This window comes from Eurypyga helias, unplaced genomic scaffold (genome assembly GCF_000690775.1).
Source record: "Eurypyga helias isolate BGI_N326 unplaced genomic scaffold, ASM69077v1 scaffold12693, whole genome shotgun sequence".
Taxonomy (NCBI): Eukaryota; Metazoa; Chordata; class Aves; order Eurypygiformes; family Eurypygidae; genus Eurypyga; species Eurypyga helias.
In genome coordinates, this window is record NW_010241977.1 from 54,743 (window position 1) to 71,057 (window position 16,315).

Consider the following 16,315-nt stretch of genomic DNA (forward strand, 5'->3'; position numbering starts at 1 on the left):
AGCTGTCAATAACTGACTGCGACACGTGTTATGGAGGCAGATTAGCCCACAGAGAAAGGTGCCGGCCACGCTTAGATGTTCCCCGTCCGGTTGCTTATGGATATGGATATGCCTTAAAATAATGGATAATGAAGTGATGTCACCTTCAGCGGTTATTATGGATTCTCTGGTCATCTTGGGTCTCTCGGTGGAGGGCTAAGGATGTAGTTTGTTGTAAGGTGTTCGTATCATAACGAAGTCCCCTCGTTAGGCAAGACTAGCTGAGCGATAGGCTGAGGAAACGAGGCACTGGGAAAGGACGACCTCTGGGTGCGTTGATGGGGGGGTGGAATGAGAGGAGGGCGAGGGCAAGCTCCTGAGAGTGGCACTTAGTCGGAGTCATGGTGAGTGTCGTGGTGGCTGTACCGTGAGTTCCAGGTCTTGGGGCTGAGAGGGAACGTGGGCTGTGATCCGTTGGGATTCAAACTGATTTGCTGCTGGATTTGCTGTAGGCTAAAGTCATGGCCAATGAAGAAAAGAAGTTTCAACAGCATATTCAGGCCCAACAGAAAAAAGAATTGAACAGTTTCCTGGAGTCCCAGAAGAGAGAGTATAAACTCCGTAAAGAGCAGCTGAAAGAGGTAACTCCTCTGTAATGAGAAATGTGAGGGTGGCGCAGTGCGAGAGGGGGAACGTTCAGCAGTACAAGTGCCACTGCGCAGGAGATCTTTTGCTGGACTGCAGCGAGTTCTGCATCTCGTGAGCAGGCCTGCGCGTGCTGTATTTGTTACCCATCTTTCACCTCGGAGTAAGAGGGTTTGTTTATATATTGGCACCGATGTGTTTATCTTGTGAAAGTACAAACCTCTCCGTTGTTTAATATTATTTTTTCGCCAGAAACATGCAAATTTGGCAATCCTAAGGATTGAAAAAAGGCAGCTGAAGAAAGGTCACGTGCATTTTTCTCATACCTTGTTGCTGCAGATGCTGAGCGTGCGCTGCAGCAGCTGGTGAAGTTTCTTACTGCTTCAGTGATGTTTCTGCAGCAGCAGCAAGAAGGCAGAGCAGTAAGGATGACCTGCAGATTGGTTTTGAGGAAAATATCTGCAAAACGCTATTTAATGTGAATGGAGAAAGCTGTGGAATTGTTTAATAATCCCTGTAGTGAAAACCATGACCTTTGTGAAATGCAGAGAAACTCTAGGATCAAACTTCCTGATTCTTTTTGTGGAGTGGCTGAAACGATAAGGACTATAAATAATTTTTTTTGAACGAACCATTTAGTGCTCAACCATCAGCTTGTGTGACGCAACTTTGGATCTTGCTCCGAAGGGGAATATTCCCAAACACAGACATTTCCCAGGAGAGAAAAAAAAAAAAAAGGGTAAAGAGCAGCAGAGCCAAGAAAGATCTAACAAAAACCATAGTAGCGTGGGCTCTTTATAATAACACGGAATGTCTTTCTAAGTGGGCAGCAGATCAGAGCACCAGGAAACGCTGCTGAAAGACAGAGGGGTTCTGCCTCATGCTTGAGTCAAAGTGTATCACGACGAGTCTAGTTGCCATGTGGGCATCTTTAGTTCAAGGAAGCAGAGTCTTTTGCCAAAGATGCCTCAAACTATGTATTGAATTTAATACCGTTGTGGAAACCGTGAACTTTAAGTCAGGGCGTTTCGGTGGGTGGCTCTGTTCCTGCCAAAATGTGTATGTGTTCTGATCAAGCAAGACGCAAACATTTTCTGATGTGCTTCGTGTGGCTGGCATTTTGTATGAACAATAAGATGACACCACTTTCCTCCTCCCCTCAGTCCTCTGGGAGCCTGTGAAAACGTTTGCCAAGCAGTATGGCAGGACCTCCAAGTATCTTTGCTTTCACTGGCAAACCACTGGTGTTACATTTTGAGCTAATATATATGTCTGGAAATGGTGGACAAGAACCAGCATTTTTTGTCTATTATCCGTTTTAACGGCCAAAAAGTTGTAGTTAAATTTGCTGCGCTGTGAATCATCTCCTGGTGTGCCCTTAGATACAGAATATGATGCGTTTGGCAAGGGCTGGGCTGGTACCAGCCACGAGAAGACGAGGTGAAATGGCTTTGCAACGTAGTTTATTAGGCAGGTCCGTCCAGTTGTTCAGGGCCAAAGAGCTTAATGTGACTATTCCACAATTAATTACCTTGCTGTTATCAGGAGCTGAATGAAAACCAGAGCACTCCAAAGAAGGAGAAGCAGGAGTGGCTCTCCAAGCAGAAGGAGAACATCCAGCATTTTCAGGCAGAGGAAGAAGCCAATTTACTGAGGCGTCAGAGGCAGTACTTGGAGCTGGAGTGTCGCCGCTTTAAGAGACGGATGCTCCTTGGCCGCCATAACCTGGAGCAGGACCTGGTTCGGGAGGTAAGAGAAGAGGTGGAGATGAGACCTGGAACCCCTGTGTGAAATGCATCCAGCAGGAGCACCTGCAAGTAACGGGACGAGGGCTAACGTCCTTAAATTGACAGCAGGTAGATTGAGATTGGATATCGGAAGGAATTCTTCCTGGAGAGGATGGGGAGGGGCTGGGACAGGTTGCCCAGAGAAGCTGTGGATGCCCCATCCCTGGAAGTGTCCAAGGCCAGGCTGGATGAGGCTTGGAGCAACCTGGTCTAGTGGAAGGTGTCCCTGCCCATGTCAGGGGGTGGGACTGGGTGATGTTTAAGGTCCCTTGCCACCCAAACCATTCCATGATAATCCAACTCCAGTCGCACTGAAGTGTTAATTACTAATTACTTTTTTTTTTTGTTTGGCAAAATGCTAGTTCAGTACGTTTTGCAGTGCCACCTGGTAATCCCTGTGGCGTTTAGGGGATCATGCAGAATCAAATGTTCAGATTAATGCCCTCTTGTGGGAGAATTGTTAGGTCCAAAAAGTCAACAGACACCATAGTTAATGTCTACTGTGACTGCTGTTGAGCCTCTAGAACAGGAAGAAGGAAAGTGAAACGAGGAAGGAAAAATTAGCGGTGGCGGTGCTGTCTGGTTCTGATAAGAGGTAGAAACTCTGCGCTTTGTCCTCAAATGCCTTGGAAAGGGAGAAATGCCCTTGTGAACAACGTGAAATGTCTTACAGGAAATCCAAGTAAGTACAAAGAATCTAATCGTTCCCTCTGTCCTCCTGTCAGGAGTTAAACAAAAGGCAGACACAGAAGGACCTGGAGCACGCCATGCTGCTGCGTCAGCACGAGTCCATGCAGGAGCTGGAGTTCCGCCATCTCAGCACCATCCAGAAGATGCGCTGTGAGCTGATCCGACTCCAGCACCAGACCGAGCTCACCAACCAGCTGGAATACAACAAGCGCCGGGAGCGGGAGCTGAGGCGTAAGCACGTCATGGAGGTCCGGCAGCAGCCCAAGAGCCTGAAGGTACTAAGTGGTGTTGGAGCTCCGGGCGCGAGCTGCTGGTGGTCGTCGTGGAGCAGTTCGTTGCCGCTCTGTTCTCGTTTTCGGTGTGTGCCGGTCCAAGGTGTTTTGGAGCTTGTGAATTGGAAGAGGTGTGACAAATAGCCTTTTTACAAATTCACCGTATTGGCCGAGCTGTGTAAGTGCCAGGGCGCGCCTGCAGCGCCGCAGGCACCGCACGTGTAAGCCACAGCAGTCTTCAGGGCTGCAGCGTGTTGGAGGCCGCTCATAGCAGCACTCTATTTGAATCTTTGCAATGTCCTTTTTTCTCCCACTCAGACCGTTTTCTGGTCCTGTTCTCCCTCCATATACAAGAATAACATCTATTTTTCTAGCAGTGTCATTTTAAAGAAAAACCCAACCCCTTGTGTTGCTGTGTGCATCAAAATGAACTGCTCTGTCAGTCCTGGCTAACTCACCTTGATAATTGTTTTTATATTAAGGCTGGTGCTCTAGCAGGCGTGGGGGGAAGAGAGAGTCCAGCCAAGTGCAGTGTCTTCGGGAAGCTCCTGGCAGTGACCTTTGCTGGGTTGTGCTCAGGGCTTCTCATGCTGCCCTTCTAACTGCGGTGGCTGACCAGAACCATCCGGCCTCCGTAATTGAGGCTTTTAGTGTTTTCACTGTAAGCCTTTTCTTCATCCAGAGACATCCAGTGGTTTATTCTGAAGTGTCTGAGAAGGCCTTTCACAAAGCTGCTGGGTGCGTTTCCTTGGAGGAGCCAGACTTCTCCTCTCCACCCAACGTTCGGCTGTGCCAGTGACAGAATGAGTGTATGGCATACAGAGCGTGAGGTTTCTTTGTTGTTCTGGGTCTTCCCTCTTCGTGATATTTCCCATCTGACTTTGTTTTCACCACCTGCAAATTATCTGCTTACAGAGAAAATAACCAACTTGAAAGTAGAACTTCAACCGAAAAAAACACCCCAAATACCTGATTTGTCAATATTAGAATAATGTTGAATGGTGCAAACCTGGCTTGTGAGAACAGGGGACCATCTGATCGCGGATGAGGATCTCCAAGGATATAGTGTATAAATAGCTGATGACTTCACAGGGAGGCTGCGCTGCACTCTGAGCTGAACAGAACCGAAGCAGCTGTATTAGGCTGATCCTTCCGAGATTAGCATGAATGAGTTCTGCCTCCCCAAGGTGATGCGGCGCGAACACCGGCAGGCAGCGTGTCCGTTGGCCTTCCCCAGCTGGCAGTCGGGACAGCAGGCTGGGTCTGTCTGGGCTGCCCTCTCACCTCTGCAGGCCCTTCAACCCTTTTCCAGTGAGGACAGGGCTGGAGCTTTTTCCAGGCGGCATGGAAAGCTTGTGCTTTGCCTTGCGTGGCTGTTCTGCGATTAGTGAAGGATTTCAGGCTTGGGCTGTCAATCCAGCACCTTTGCGTACACACAGTGCTAATAATGCAGCCTGCTGGACAACCATTCAGTTTGGAGTACAATCCCCTATTTATCCAGGCTGTTCCCTACTATTAACTCCTTCTGCTTCTGACTAATGCAGGCAAGTATGCTTAATTGAATAGATAATTTGACTCGTTCTGTTTCTCTCTCCAGCAACGTATTCCCTCAAGGGCACATGTTTCAGCCTTTCCCTTTGTTATTTAGTGAGGTCCTTTGTCCTGAAAGTAGGTTTTTAACGGTCAGTGTCTGTTGCCACTGTTACAGCACCAGAAGCACCGATAACTAGAATTCAGCCGTCAGTGAAAACTGCTCTGTTATTATTTCGAGTGTTAATTGTGATGCAAATACCCTCTTGCTGGTATTTCACAATACTGGGTCAAAACGAGCTTGTCAGAAGTCTGACTGGAAACCTTACCCCTCCCTTCTGTTTCCTGTTGTTGAAGCCTTTGGGTTGGAAGCCTGTAAACTGTCTGGTGTCCAAGCAAGACTTCACAGAAAGTGAGGACAAACGGGGTTGCTGGTGTTTGGCTGTGACCAGGTCCCTGACAGGAATGTGTAACCTGCTGACACTTCCCTTAAGGACAGGGAGAAACAACCTTAAAGGTTTCCTGGAGGGAAATAACTTCCTATGAATCTTGAAAGAGTGATGTGTCCCTCTCTGCGATACATGTTTTGGTTTGAACGAAACCCTTCTTTGTCCTGTTCTCTGCAGCAGGTTCACAAAGTGGAGTTGTTGGTTTATGCAGCAAACCATGAAGATGCTCCAGGGCCTGGAGCCCCTCTGCCATGGGGACAGGCTGTGGGGGAGTGGGGGGTGTTCAGCCTGGAGAAGGGAAGGCTCCGGGGAGACCTTAAAGACCCTTCCAGTGCCAGGCTACAAGAAAGCTGGGGGGGACTTTTTACAAGGTGGAAGAGCTCTACAAGGGGTAAGGGTTTTAAACTGGAATAAGGAGATGGAGATGGGACATCAGGAAGAAATTCTTCCTGGAGAGGGTGGGGAGGCACTGGGACAGGTTGCCCCGAGAAGCTGCGGATGTCCCATCCCTGGAAGTGTCCAAGGCCAGGCTGGGTGAGGCTTGGAGCAACCTGGTCTGGTGGAAGGTGTCCCTGCCCATGGCAGGGGTGGGACTGGGTGGGCTTTAAAGTCCCTTCCAACCAAAACCATCATGTGAGTCTGTAATGTCTAAATTGGGCTGGATGTATTGTCTGATCCCACCACCTCTTTCTAGGCAGATAGAGGTGCTGTGCTTACCACCGACCCAGGAGCAGGCAGTGATGGGAGACAGGCACATCTCTGCTGTGCTGGTTCACATCCCACAGTTCTTCCAAGTTACTCAAGGGACAGGAGCCTGTTCTTGTGCTCTGTTCCCACCCTCAGCAGTTTGGGATTTAGCCACGGTGGCTGACCGTGGGGATAGCATGCACTCATCACTTCTGGGTTTTGCTGAGGTAGGAGTCTCCCTGCCAGCGTTCCTGCGTCTCTAAAGGATACAGAGGTGCTAGCAAGTGCAAAGGGAAAGCTCAGTCTCCAGTCAGCCTCCCCTGGGCCTGGGGAATTGTTTTGTTTGCTGGACTGCCACAACACTCCTGTTGCTTGCGGTGCAAGTTCTCAGGTGTCTGATCTTCCCCAGCCATTTTGGAGTATCTTGATGAAAACCAGGCTGTTAATATCCAGGGTTAGAATACATCTGATCTTCATCAAACCCTCAATGGGAAAAGGGTTGCTCTTTTTCCTGTCCCTTCCCATGCACTGGATCCGCTTCTTTTCGTAACGTTAAGCGCTCTTCATGTGCCATACAAGCACGGTCATGTGTAAGTATGGCTTTTGGTGCTGATAAATATTAGTCCTGTCCCTCAAGAACTTTTTCTTGAAAAGCAACACCCAGGACTGGATCCCGTCCAGTGACAAATGTGAGGCTCTTTGTGCAGAGACAGCTGTATTTAGGCTGGATCTTTGTTATAAAAGTGTCTGTATGGTAATTGTTTCGCACAGTAGCAGTGTCAAAGCAGCTGCAGCAATAGTCATTGCCTCTTGTGTATTTTTGCTTCCCTCCTTGCACTGTAGATGTTAATATACATTTGTGGATTCTTGAACTCATATCCTTAATGTAATCCTAAATATCCATTCAAATGGATATTTCTCTCATTTGAAACATGCTGTTGGTTTTTTTTTTTTTCTTTGTTTGTGTCCCCTCCATCTTTCCAGTCAAAAGAACTACAGATAAAGAAGCAGTTTCAGGATACATGCAAGATCCAAACCAGACAGTACAAAGCACTGAGAAACCATCTGCTGGAGACCACGCCAAAGAGTGAACATAAAGCTGTCCTCAAACGGCTCAAGGAGGAGCAGACCCGGAAGCTGGCTATCCTGGCTGAGCAGTATGATCACAGCATTAATGAAATGCTCTCTACACAAGCTGTGAGTCGCCTCCGAGGGACCCAGGGTTCCTCAGCCAAATGGGGACGTTTGCATTTTAACCCATCCCTATCCTGGTGGAAGCTCTCTGCTTCCCTGCTCCGCGTGCCGTGCCCCGCGCGGTCATTCCCCTGTGTTTAAAAAGCAGCGTTCAAACGCGGAGGAAAGAGGTATTACCCCTTTCAGGCTGGTTGAAGTTGAAGCTGCTGTTATGGAGATGCAAAGTGATGCATCTGTGTGGCCACGAGACTGCTTTTGCATGAAGTTTGACCCCATAAACATCCTTGTTAGAGCATCGTTAAATAACGTTGCAGCTTGCTGTCTTCAGCCACGTAGGTTTTGGTTTGTCAGCGCTGCCGACCAAAGCATGTCACGCTGGTGCTAGATGCTCATCGAGTCATGGAGGTGCTAGATGCTCATTGAGTCATGGAGGAGTCCAGAGTTCTGAGTGTAAGCCTGAAATAATGGTAAAAGTGTTGTGGAAGATCTGTGATTCCTTCTTTAAGGGACTCCTTCTTTAAGAAATGACCACATGAGCAATGCTTTGAGTCCTTGCTACAGCCGAATGTGCAGTTTTCTTTGCACTTCTTGCACATTGCTCTGCAGAGGTTTGACACTGTGAGGCAGGGTAGCTGGCTTCATTCGTGTATGGGAAGGTGAAAAGTTCAGTATCATATTGATTTGAGGTTTATGTCGTTACTTTCCTTTGCCCAGAGTCCTGCATTGGCAGGGATATGGACTGAAGTCTTCACGTACAGGTGATTGGTTAATCTGGTTGAACAGGGCGAGAGTTCCTCTCTCTGCCCCTAGCAAAAGGAGAGCCGTGAGCACCTCCAGCAGTCTGGTCTCTGCCGTAGGGATCGTGGTTCCCGAGGCACCACTGCTCATCAGCATCACTTGCATCAGCGCTGTGGGCCCGCTGTCACCGGTCTTTGTCACTATAGGTCCTCTGTTCAGTCAAACGAAGTACAATAGGGACCAATTGTGTTGCTAAGAAAACAAAGTCCCATCCCATCCTCACCCTCTCCCCGCAGCCCTCCCCCGGCGTGTCAGGAGTGGTTACCCCATAGTGAAATGTCTCTATTGTCTGTCTTCCCCAGCTGCGTTTGGATGAAGCACAGGAAGCAGAGTGCCAGGTTTTGAAGATGCAGCTGCAGCAAGAATTGGAGCTGCTGAATGCATATCAGAGTAAAATCAAGATGCAGGCAGAAGCCCAGCATGATCGGGAGCTGCGTGATCTTGAGCAGAGGGTATCCCTCCGTCGGGCCCTCCTTGAGCAGAAGGTAAAACGGGCACACGAGCATCGTTAGCACGCTCCGTATTCAGAGCTTAAATTGCACTGTACTTGTCAATAGAGGGAGAAATCGCTTTTACTGTGCTGTACATAGTATCACAGATCATTTGGGTATTTGCCTCCCTGGGATGATAGCTCAGTGACACGGGGGCTGAACTTCCTGCCAGCTCAGCCAGCCCGTGTGAGCAGCTTCTGGCTGGGATAGAGCTGCTTCAAGTGTGCCAGGGGCAGTCGTGCCTCTCTGGGCAGAAGGGAAAGCAAACTGTTCTGTCTCTGAGCTGCAGATGAGTTTCCACAGCTCATTGAGAACAGACAGTAACAACCTGAAGCTGGGTGTGGGAGCTTTTGGAATTTGCTTAGTGTCAGGAGTAGGTATCTTTGGGGAAGGGGGAGGAAAAAAAGGTAAAATGTACTCAAGCCCCTCTGTTTTATGGCAATATTACTTTAGTGCAGATGTGCTCCATTTGTCGGTCTGTGGAGACCAGGCTGCAGTTTCCCTATGAAATTATGCTTGTTGTGGAAATGCTGCTGTCTGCAGCATCTCCCTAAACAAACAAGCAGCCAGACCCACGGGTACGGGTGACCTGCTGCTCCCCAGACCTCAGCTTGTAACGGGCTGTGAATATGAAGGTGCTCCTTGCTGAAGTATGAATTTCTGTGCCATGCCAGACGTGTGTGTGCAGAAATGAGTGGCCTGCACAGACCAGGGGAAGGGTACTGCACCAGTCAGTGAAAGGAAACACACCATCAGCCTTCCTTCTGCAAACTTTTCCCCTTTGATTTGCCCAGCCATCGCCGTTCCCGCACAGTTCCCACCTTTGCTGATCGGCGGTTATTGAATTAGGGCAATTACGCTGTGGCCTCGAGGTTCTTTACACTTAATTTCTCCCAGAGGCCTAACAGATGGCTGCTGGGCTGATGGAGAGAGCCCTGGTCAGAATAAAGCTGCTCCACCTCACGGTGAGCCAAGGAAGCATCTCCGAGAGCACAGCGCGGCCCTATTGTGTTTTGGCCCCCTGCAAGTCGACTTGAAGCTCTGGAATTAATTGAATTTAGGAAGGCAGAGTTCCCGTGTGGACCTCACACATGGAGTAGCTGTCTTTAGACCCTATCCCTAGTTATTTTGCTCCAGCCCAGGCCAGCTCCCATCGCAGCCCTGGATTTCGGCTGGGTGTGCGTTGCCCTCTGGTGGCATCATCCCGTGAGAGCTCTGGGAAGAAGTAAGCCACGGCCAGCCTGCTGCTGGTCATCGCTCCTTGGCTGTGGGAGCAGCGTGTGTTGCACCGCTACATTAAAAGGGACTTTAGGAAACGCACATCAAGCAGTAAGGGTGTCGTGTGAGTCTGGTGCGTGGACCGGGGTTGAAGTCTCTGCACGTGGAAGGCCCCTGCGAAGCATTTGGCTTCGGTAGTGGTGATAGGAAGCTTAGCAATGCTGCATCACAGAGAGGGAAAAAAAACGATACAAGTAAGACCTAGCATAATTTGCGTGTGTGTGTTTATGTTGTTGCCTTAGAACGGCAAAAAACTGGGTGGTGCTTCAAGTCCCGTGGGTTTCTTTAGCAACCCGTGCAGCCCTAGCGCAGCCAGCTCACCAAGCCGCGGACCAGCGATGAGGCTCCGTTTCTTGGTGGGGTCGCCGTCGCGTAGCGGCGGCTCGGGCTAAAACGTGTGGGTGCAAAGGTAGATGCCCCCTTCTTTCGTAAAGGCATTTTTGGGGAGAGAGGTGGTGTTCTGTTTCTGTGAGAGCGGTGAGTGTTCTCGGGTGGGTCGCTGGGCGGTGGCGCCCGGTGTTTGCTTGCATGTGCCAACTGAAGCCGGCAGCCGGAGAAAGGGCAGGTGGAGCTGAGTTTATATGCACAGGTATATACGTAGCCTGTGGCAAAAAATCAGTCCCTGATGCTCAATAAATCAGATTCCAGAAGCGAGTGTGTGTACAGGACTCTGCCTCCTCCTCAGCACAGTGCTCTTTATTTTTGACGGTGCCCATCACCATAGTAACCCACCAGAGCGTACAAACCTGACTTAGGCTAAGGAGGGAGTAGCCGGCCCCATTGATGTGCGGCCTTTAAGGCCGTACAAGCTCTACCCTGACGCTGCGTTGTTTGTGTTGCACCAGTAATGAGCGTGTCCCAGGAGGGTCTTTAAAAGACTTGAGATTTACTCATTTCCTTCCCACGTGCCTCGGGCACCGCATCTTCAGAGCCCTGCGTCCTGAGGTCGTTTCTAAGCGATGTCATTTCTACGCGGCGCGTTGGGCTGGCCTGTCTGTGCTAAGGCCCGTGCGGTACGCTCTCCCGCAGACCGACGGCTCTGTGCAGCCAGACATGTCGGAGACACTGAAAAAAGGAGGATTCTGCTTAGATAGCAGGCGTGGAAGAAAATGGATTTAGCGTTGTAAAAAGCTAATGTTAGCGAAGCACCTTCTCCTGCCTTTTCCAACGGCCATATCCCTCACCCAGCCCTAAGGCACAGGCAAGTGGGTAAGGCAGTTTCTGAAAGCCCCAAATGGCTCAGGAGATGACTCACGCTGGAGCAGATCATTTCCTAAATTCCAGATGAAATCACTTTGCACGTTCCCTGACTAAGGCAGAGGGTGCTTACAAGCAGTACAGCGCTCTGCCCAGTACCTTCGGCACAGACCGAGATAACCCCTCTTGGCCGCGGCGCTGCTGACGGCAGGGGAGATGCCAGCGAGCTGTGAAAGTCTTGGCTGCTGCTTTTTACCCGTTTGGTCTTTCTCACCGAGGCCAAAAGTAGCTTTTTTTCAGTGCTGGCAACGGAGTGATTCTTCGTATCTCCACCTGTCTGCAAAGATTTCAGTAAGAAAGGCTTTCATCCCGGTCAGATGGGTGTCGGGAGGCCGTGGCCCCATGTTTCCTGTACTTGGAGAGCTGATCCCAGTGCCCCTGCCAAAGTGCCCCTGGAAACTGATGTGGAGCAGTGTTACGGGGAAGAAATGAGAGTTGCTAGCTTGCATATCAGCTAGCTAATAATCTGCCACGCGGTTCAAACATCGCTGCCTACTTTCTTCAGCCACACGCCCTGGAGAAAGCATCAGGGCAATGAAACCAGTTTAGGAAAGGGATAGATAGGGGATGGTAAACATGAGCTGAGAAAATCCGGCCGGTGAACGTTGGAGAGGAAACTGGATGTGGGCTCGTACGTTGAGTCCTGGGGAAAACAGCTGTCGTCATCATCGGATTCAGCCGCAGTGAAGGTCACGTTAAGCTGTGCTGGCAGGTGTCTGGCTGTGCTTGGCTGCCTCTGAAGGTGCTTTCCCAGTAGGCTTTTCTGGAAGCTGTAGGCTTTGCTGCACCTTAAAAGATTAACCTGTATCAAGCTCTCTGTGTCACTGCGGACTTCGGATTTGCATCCCTAAAACTCCTGTATTGACCAGGGAATGGGGAGCGAGCCCCTCCAAGTGGTGCTCGCCAGGCCTTGGCGTGCGCAGGGCTCAGCCGTGTGCGTTCAGGAGGGGTGGTGTGTCGGTGGAGGGCTGGTGTAGGTCCAGTGGGGAGAAGGTTCCTCATTAGCTGGCTGTCACGAGTGCCTCGGAGGTTTGAGGCTGTGCCTTTGAAGGAGTCCTGCTACTACAGACTGTCTCTTCTCTTTTCCTTCCTAGATTGAGGAGGAGATGCTGGCGTTGCAGAACGAGCGTACCGAGCGGATACGAAGCCTGCTGGAGCGTCAAGCTCGCGAGATCGAAGCCTTTGACTCAGAAAGCATGAGGCTAGGTTTTAGTAATATGGTTCTCTCTAATCTCTCCCCCGAGGCGTTCAGCCACAGCTACCCGGGAGCTTCTGGCTGGTCCCACAATCCTACTGGGGGTGCAGGACCTCACTGGGGTCATCCCATGGGTGGCCCACCACAAGCTTGGGGCCATCCAATGCAAGGTGGACCCCAGCCATGGGGTCACCCCTCGGGGCCCATGCAGGGGGTACCTCGAAGTAGTGCTATAGGGGTCCGCAACAGCCCCCAGGCTCTGAGGCGGACAGCTTCTGGGGGACGGACGGAACAGGGCATGAGCAGGAGCACAAGTGTTACTTCACAAATATCCAATGGTTCACACATGTCTTATACATAACTTAAACAATAACTGAGGGTGGCAATTCCACTGGAGCTGTCTGCCAACAGAAACTGCCTACAGACACCAGCCCAGCAGCCTCCTCAGTGCGGTGCTGACGTGTGGAAGCTGGGTGCACATGGAATATTGTATTCATTTTGTAAAGCATTACGTTTTGTGTTTACTAACTGGGATGTCATAGTACTTGGCTGCAGGGTTTTGGGGGGGTGGTTTGTTGTTCCTTTTTTTTTTTTTCCCCCGTTTTGTTGTTGGTTTTTTTTGTTTTTACTTTTTTGGAGGGGTCTTGGGAGGGCATCTGAGAAATATGCAATTAGAAGAGTTGGCTGGTGGTCGTCCTACTGACAGGACAGAAGGGCCTCAGACTGCCCTCATCGCGCCATCCAAGGGAGGTCTGAGGGAGAACGGAGACCTCCCCCCATGTCCCATGAATTTCGAACTGCCACCCTGCGAAAACCAGGCGAGCTGCCTTTAAACCACCGTCTAGGGGAGGAACAGCTGGATCTTCTGTTCCGTTTTTATTTGTCATTAAATTGGGTACATTTCTAGGGTCTTGCCTCTGCCAAGAGGCATTTTCAAAGACTTGTAGGTGAGGAAGAAGGGTGAGGAGAGAGGCCGGGAGGCACCAGGGCTCAGCTAGGCCCCTTCTACCCAAATGCCCGCTCCGTGTCGCGTCAGAAGGGACGTTCTCTCAGAAGGCGCTGCTCGGCTTCCCGAGAACCGCGTAGGTAAACCTGTCTTGGAGGCAACAGGCTAGAAATGTTGGAGGCCGCGTTCCTGCTTCGGCACTCCCTGACCGTGCGGCGGGTAGCTCAGACGAGGCTGGGCAGAGGAGCGCGAGGCACTTGTACAGCTAATACTGTGACATCTCATTTTAGCTAAGCATCAGAGTCATCCTTGGAGCCCAGCGTAGTCCTTGCTGCTCCGTTCAGAAACGTTAGACTTTTCAGCCAATCAGTCTCAAATGCCAGAGGTATTTTGAAGGATGCCATAGTCACAAAATGCCATTGATTGGGTTTTTTCATTATTACACTACATCCACCAGTTTATTACCTTTTTGGCTTGTTGCAATTTCCTGTTTACATGTAGAGTGTAGCCAACTGTTTAAATGTTTAGTTGCCACAGTGTACCAGGAGGAGCTGAGCCAATGACTCTCAGTCTCAAATGCCAGAGGTATTTTGAAGGATGCCATAGTCACAAAATGCCATTGATTGGGTTTTTTCATTATTACACTACATCCACCAGTTTATTACCTTTTTGGCTTGTTGCAATTTCCTGTTTACATGTAGAGTGTAGCCAACTGTTTAAATGTTTAGTTGCCACAGTGTACCAGGAGGAGCTGAGCCAATGACTCTTTCCAACCACTGTAGATCTTGCTGCATGTGAGGCTCCTTTTTCTTATTTTTGTTGCTGCAATACTTCACGAATTTACAGTCCCTTGAGATGCTGTGATCCTTGGGCAAGCGTATCGCACCGTGCGAGAAGGCGCTACTTCCGGAGGGCTCGTTGGAGCTGCTGTACTACTGAAAGGAAGCGATGGAGGTTGGGAAATCCATACGGTGGTAAAAGGGGTCGGGGCGGGGGGTCTCGTTAACCGAATGGCTTTGTTGGCATCGGGTCGTCCCTTAGTGCTGGCAGCTGGAGGTGCCCCCGTGCTCTCGTGCCGGTGCCGTCTGGGTCGGCCGGCGCTCCAGGGCGGTTGGGGAGGAGCAGGTGGATGAAGTTTGGCTCGAGGCAAAGATTTCCCTCTTGGGGACTGGCCAGCCAGGGTTCTTTGTAAATGTTTTTCCTTGCACACTAATCATCTTGAAGACAACACTAGCTGCTAACTCTAGGATTTGCCTTTAATATGTTTATAGGGCTCAAGAGCAAGGTTTTCCGAATGTGTTTGTCCACGTGACATATTTATATAGTAAATAGTGTCTCGCTGCTGTTCAGTACTCTCAACAGGGCGACGTTCTTTCGTTAGCTAAATTAACATCCGCTCCCAATCCTTACCTTTCTGCCGGCGTCCGGTGAATCCAACCAGGGTTTCTAGCGTCTTGACGTAGCGTATCACTCTACTCAAAGGTGGGAACTCTACCAAAATACATTCGAGCAGCCCCTTCGGAAGGAACTCTGTAGTGCCAACAGTTGACAGAAGCCTGGGATGAGGTGATGGTCCCACAGAGGTGACTCCGGTTGCCCCCGGGGGACGAGTGGTGACCGTGATTTGTCCTGTCCTTTCCTCTGCTATGTTTTTATGTGGAATTGGATGTTTTGGGGGTCATTCTTTTGCGTTGCGGTTGTTGTCGAAACGCAGCGAGACCGGTTTGGGAAAGGTACCTGTATTTTCCTGGGGTTAGAAAAGACCAGGCAAAAAAGGAAATGAAAGGAAAAGGCCAAAATCGTGTTGGGATTTGCCACGTGAGCGTGGAGGGCGTGCCCCGAGCACGGTGCTAACACGGCGTTTGGAAGTTCAGCTCCTCTATCGCAAACAGCAGCAGCGACAGCGGGGACAGGCTATACCTGCGAGTTCAGTGGGTTCATTCTTTTGCTTCTGTTTTGGTTTGAATTTGGTCAAAGTCTCTGGCTTAAATTGAGCTACTTCAACAGAATTCTCTCCACCCATCTCTTTGTGTAATGTCAAGCATGACTGAATGCTGAATCCAAATGATGGCTGTCCCGTATTGGCTTTTTTTGTATTCAAAAGGAATTGTGTAGTAACCATTTTTACATGTATATCATGTGCAGACCTGGACTATTCCAACAAGTTAATATTTTAATTAAAATAGTTTGCAAAAACTGATTCAGATCAACTGGTCTAAATGTGTGTGTCCCTGTGTGTACGTGGGGGAAGGAAAACTCTCCCAAACAAGCCTGATCTGGAGAGAAAGCAGCCCAGGGCCACTAGCCGGAGGGACGCAGGGTCAGGCTGGGCCTTGGAGGTGTGCGAGGAGGCCCGTGGCGTTGAGAATTTGGATGTATCTTGGGTGTATTTCCGAGATACGTCAACAGCTGTGCGCTAGAGAGACGCAAACACTCTCTGAATCAGTTTGCAAACTCTGTTTTTAAAAGCGAGAGCGATTGCTCCCCATTGTGCTCGTTGCAGTCATGCCCTAACTTTGCTTTTTACTGTAATCTGTAAAGTGTGTGGCACCTACTCCAGTACCTCAGCAAAGATGTTCTCGTACATCTTTTTGTGTTCGTATTTAACACTGGGGAAACTTTTGTGTGGACTACTTGGCAAACCTTACCGCAGTGTTTTCAGATCACCAGCTTGACCCTTGAAATCTCTTCATTCTGTGGTTATTTTTCTCTCCCCTTGCAAAGACCTAAAGTTCTGGTGTAGTTTAGCCCAGAGATACTAAAAAAAAAAAAGCCCCAGAGGAGCCATCATTTTCACCTCTTTCCGCTTTGCATTTCTTTTGATTTTTATTTCATTAAAAGCCGTGAAAGGGACCACCTTTCCCTTGTTCCCCCCGGTCCCTCATCCCTGCTGAGCCCCGCGTGCTCTCGGATGCAGCTCCGACACAGAGCCCGCAGCTCTGTTTCACCTGCATCCGCTCCCAGCCTGGGGGGCTCCAAAAGGGGGTTGAAAACCTAAATATCGTACGATAACCACGCTTCCCACCAAAAATTCCCCGCAGCCCTCCCCTGCCTGGCTTGGGGCCGGGCTGGCATCGCTCTGTATCCCGCCCAACCCTCCCGCTCCAGAAGAAACGT

The 16,315-nt window shown here is 50.0% G+C and overlaps 1 protein-coding gene across 3 annotated transcripts in view; it reads left to right on the top strand.

Moving 5' to 3' along the window:
- TAOK1 (TAO kinase 1) overlaps nt 1-12,802 on the top strand; it is a 34,780-nt gene extending 21,978 nt beyond the window's left edge. For 2 of the 3 annotated variants that reach the window (XM_010148927.1, XM_010148928.1), the window contains exons 14-19: nt 492-620; nt 2,170-2,373; nt 3,137-3,376; nt 7,024-7,236; nt 8,334-8,516; nt 12,152-12,802. In XM_010148927.1, the coding sequence (XP_010147229.1) occupies nt 492-620; nt 2,170-2,373; nt 3,137-3,376; nt 7,024-7,236; nt 8,334-8,516; nt 12,152-12,613 (1,431 nt within the window). In that variant the 3' untranslated portion in view covers nt 12,614-12,802. The remainder of the gene's footprint in view (nt 1-491; nt 621-2,169; nt 2,374-3,136; nt 3,377-7,023; nt 7,237-8,333; nt 8,517-12,151) is intronic. The other variant, XM_010148929.1, reaches the window with a different exon arrangement.
- The last annotated feature ends 3,513 nt before the right edge of the window (nt 12,803-16,315 follow it).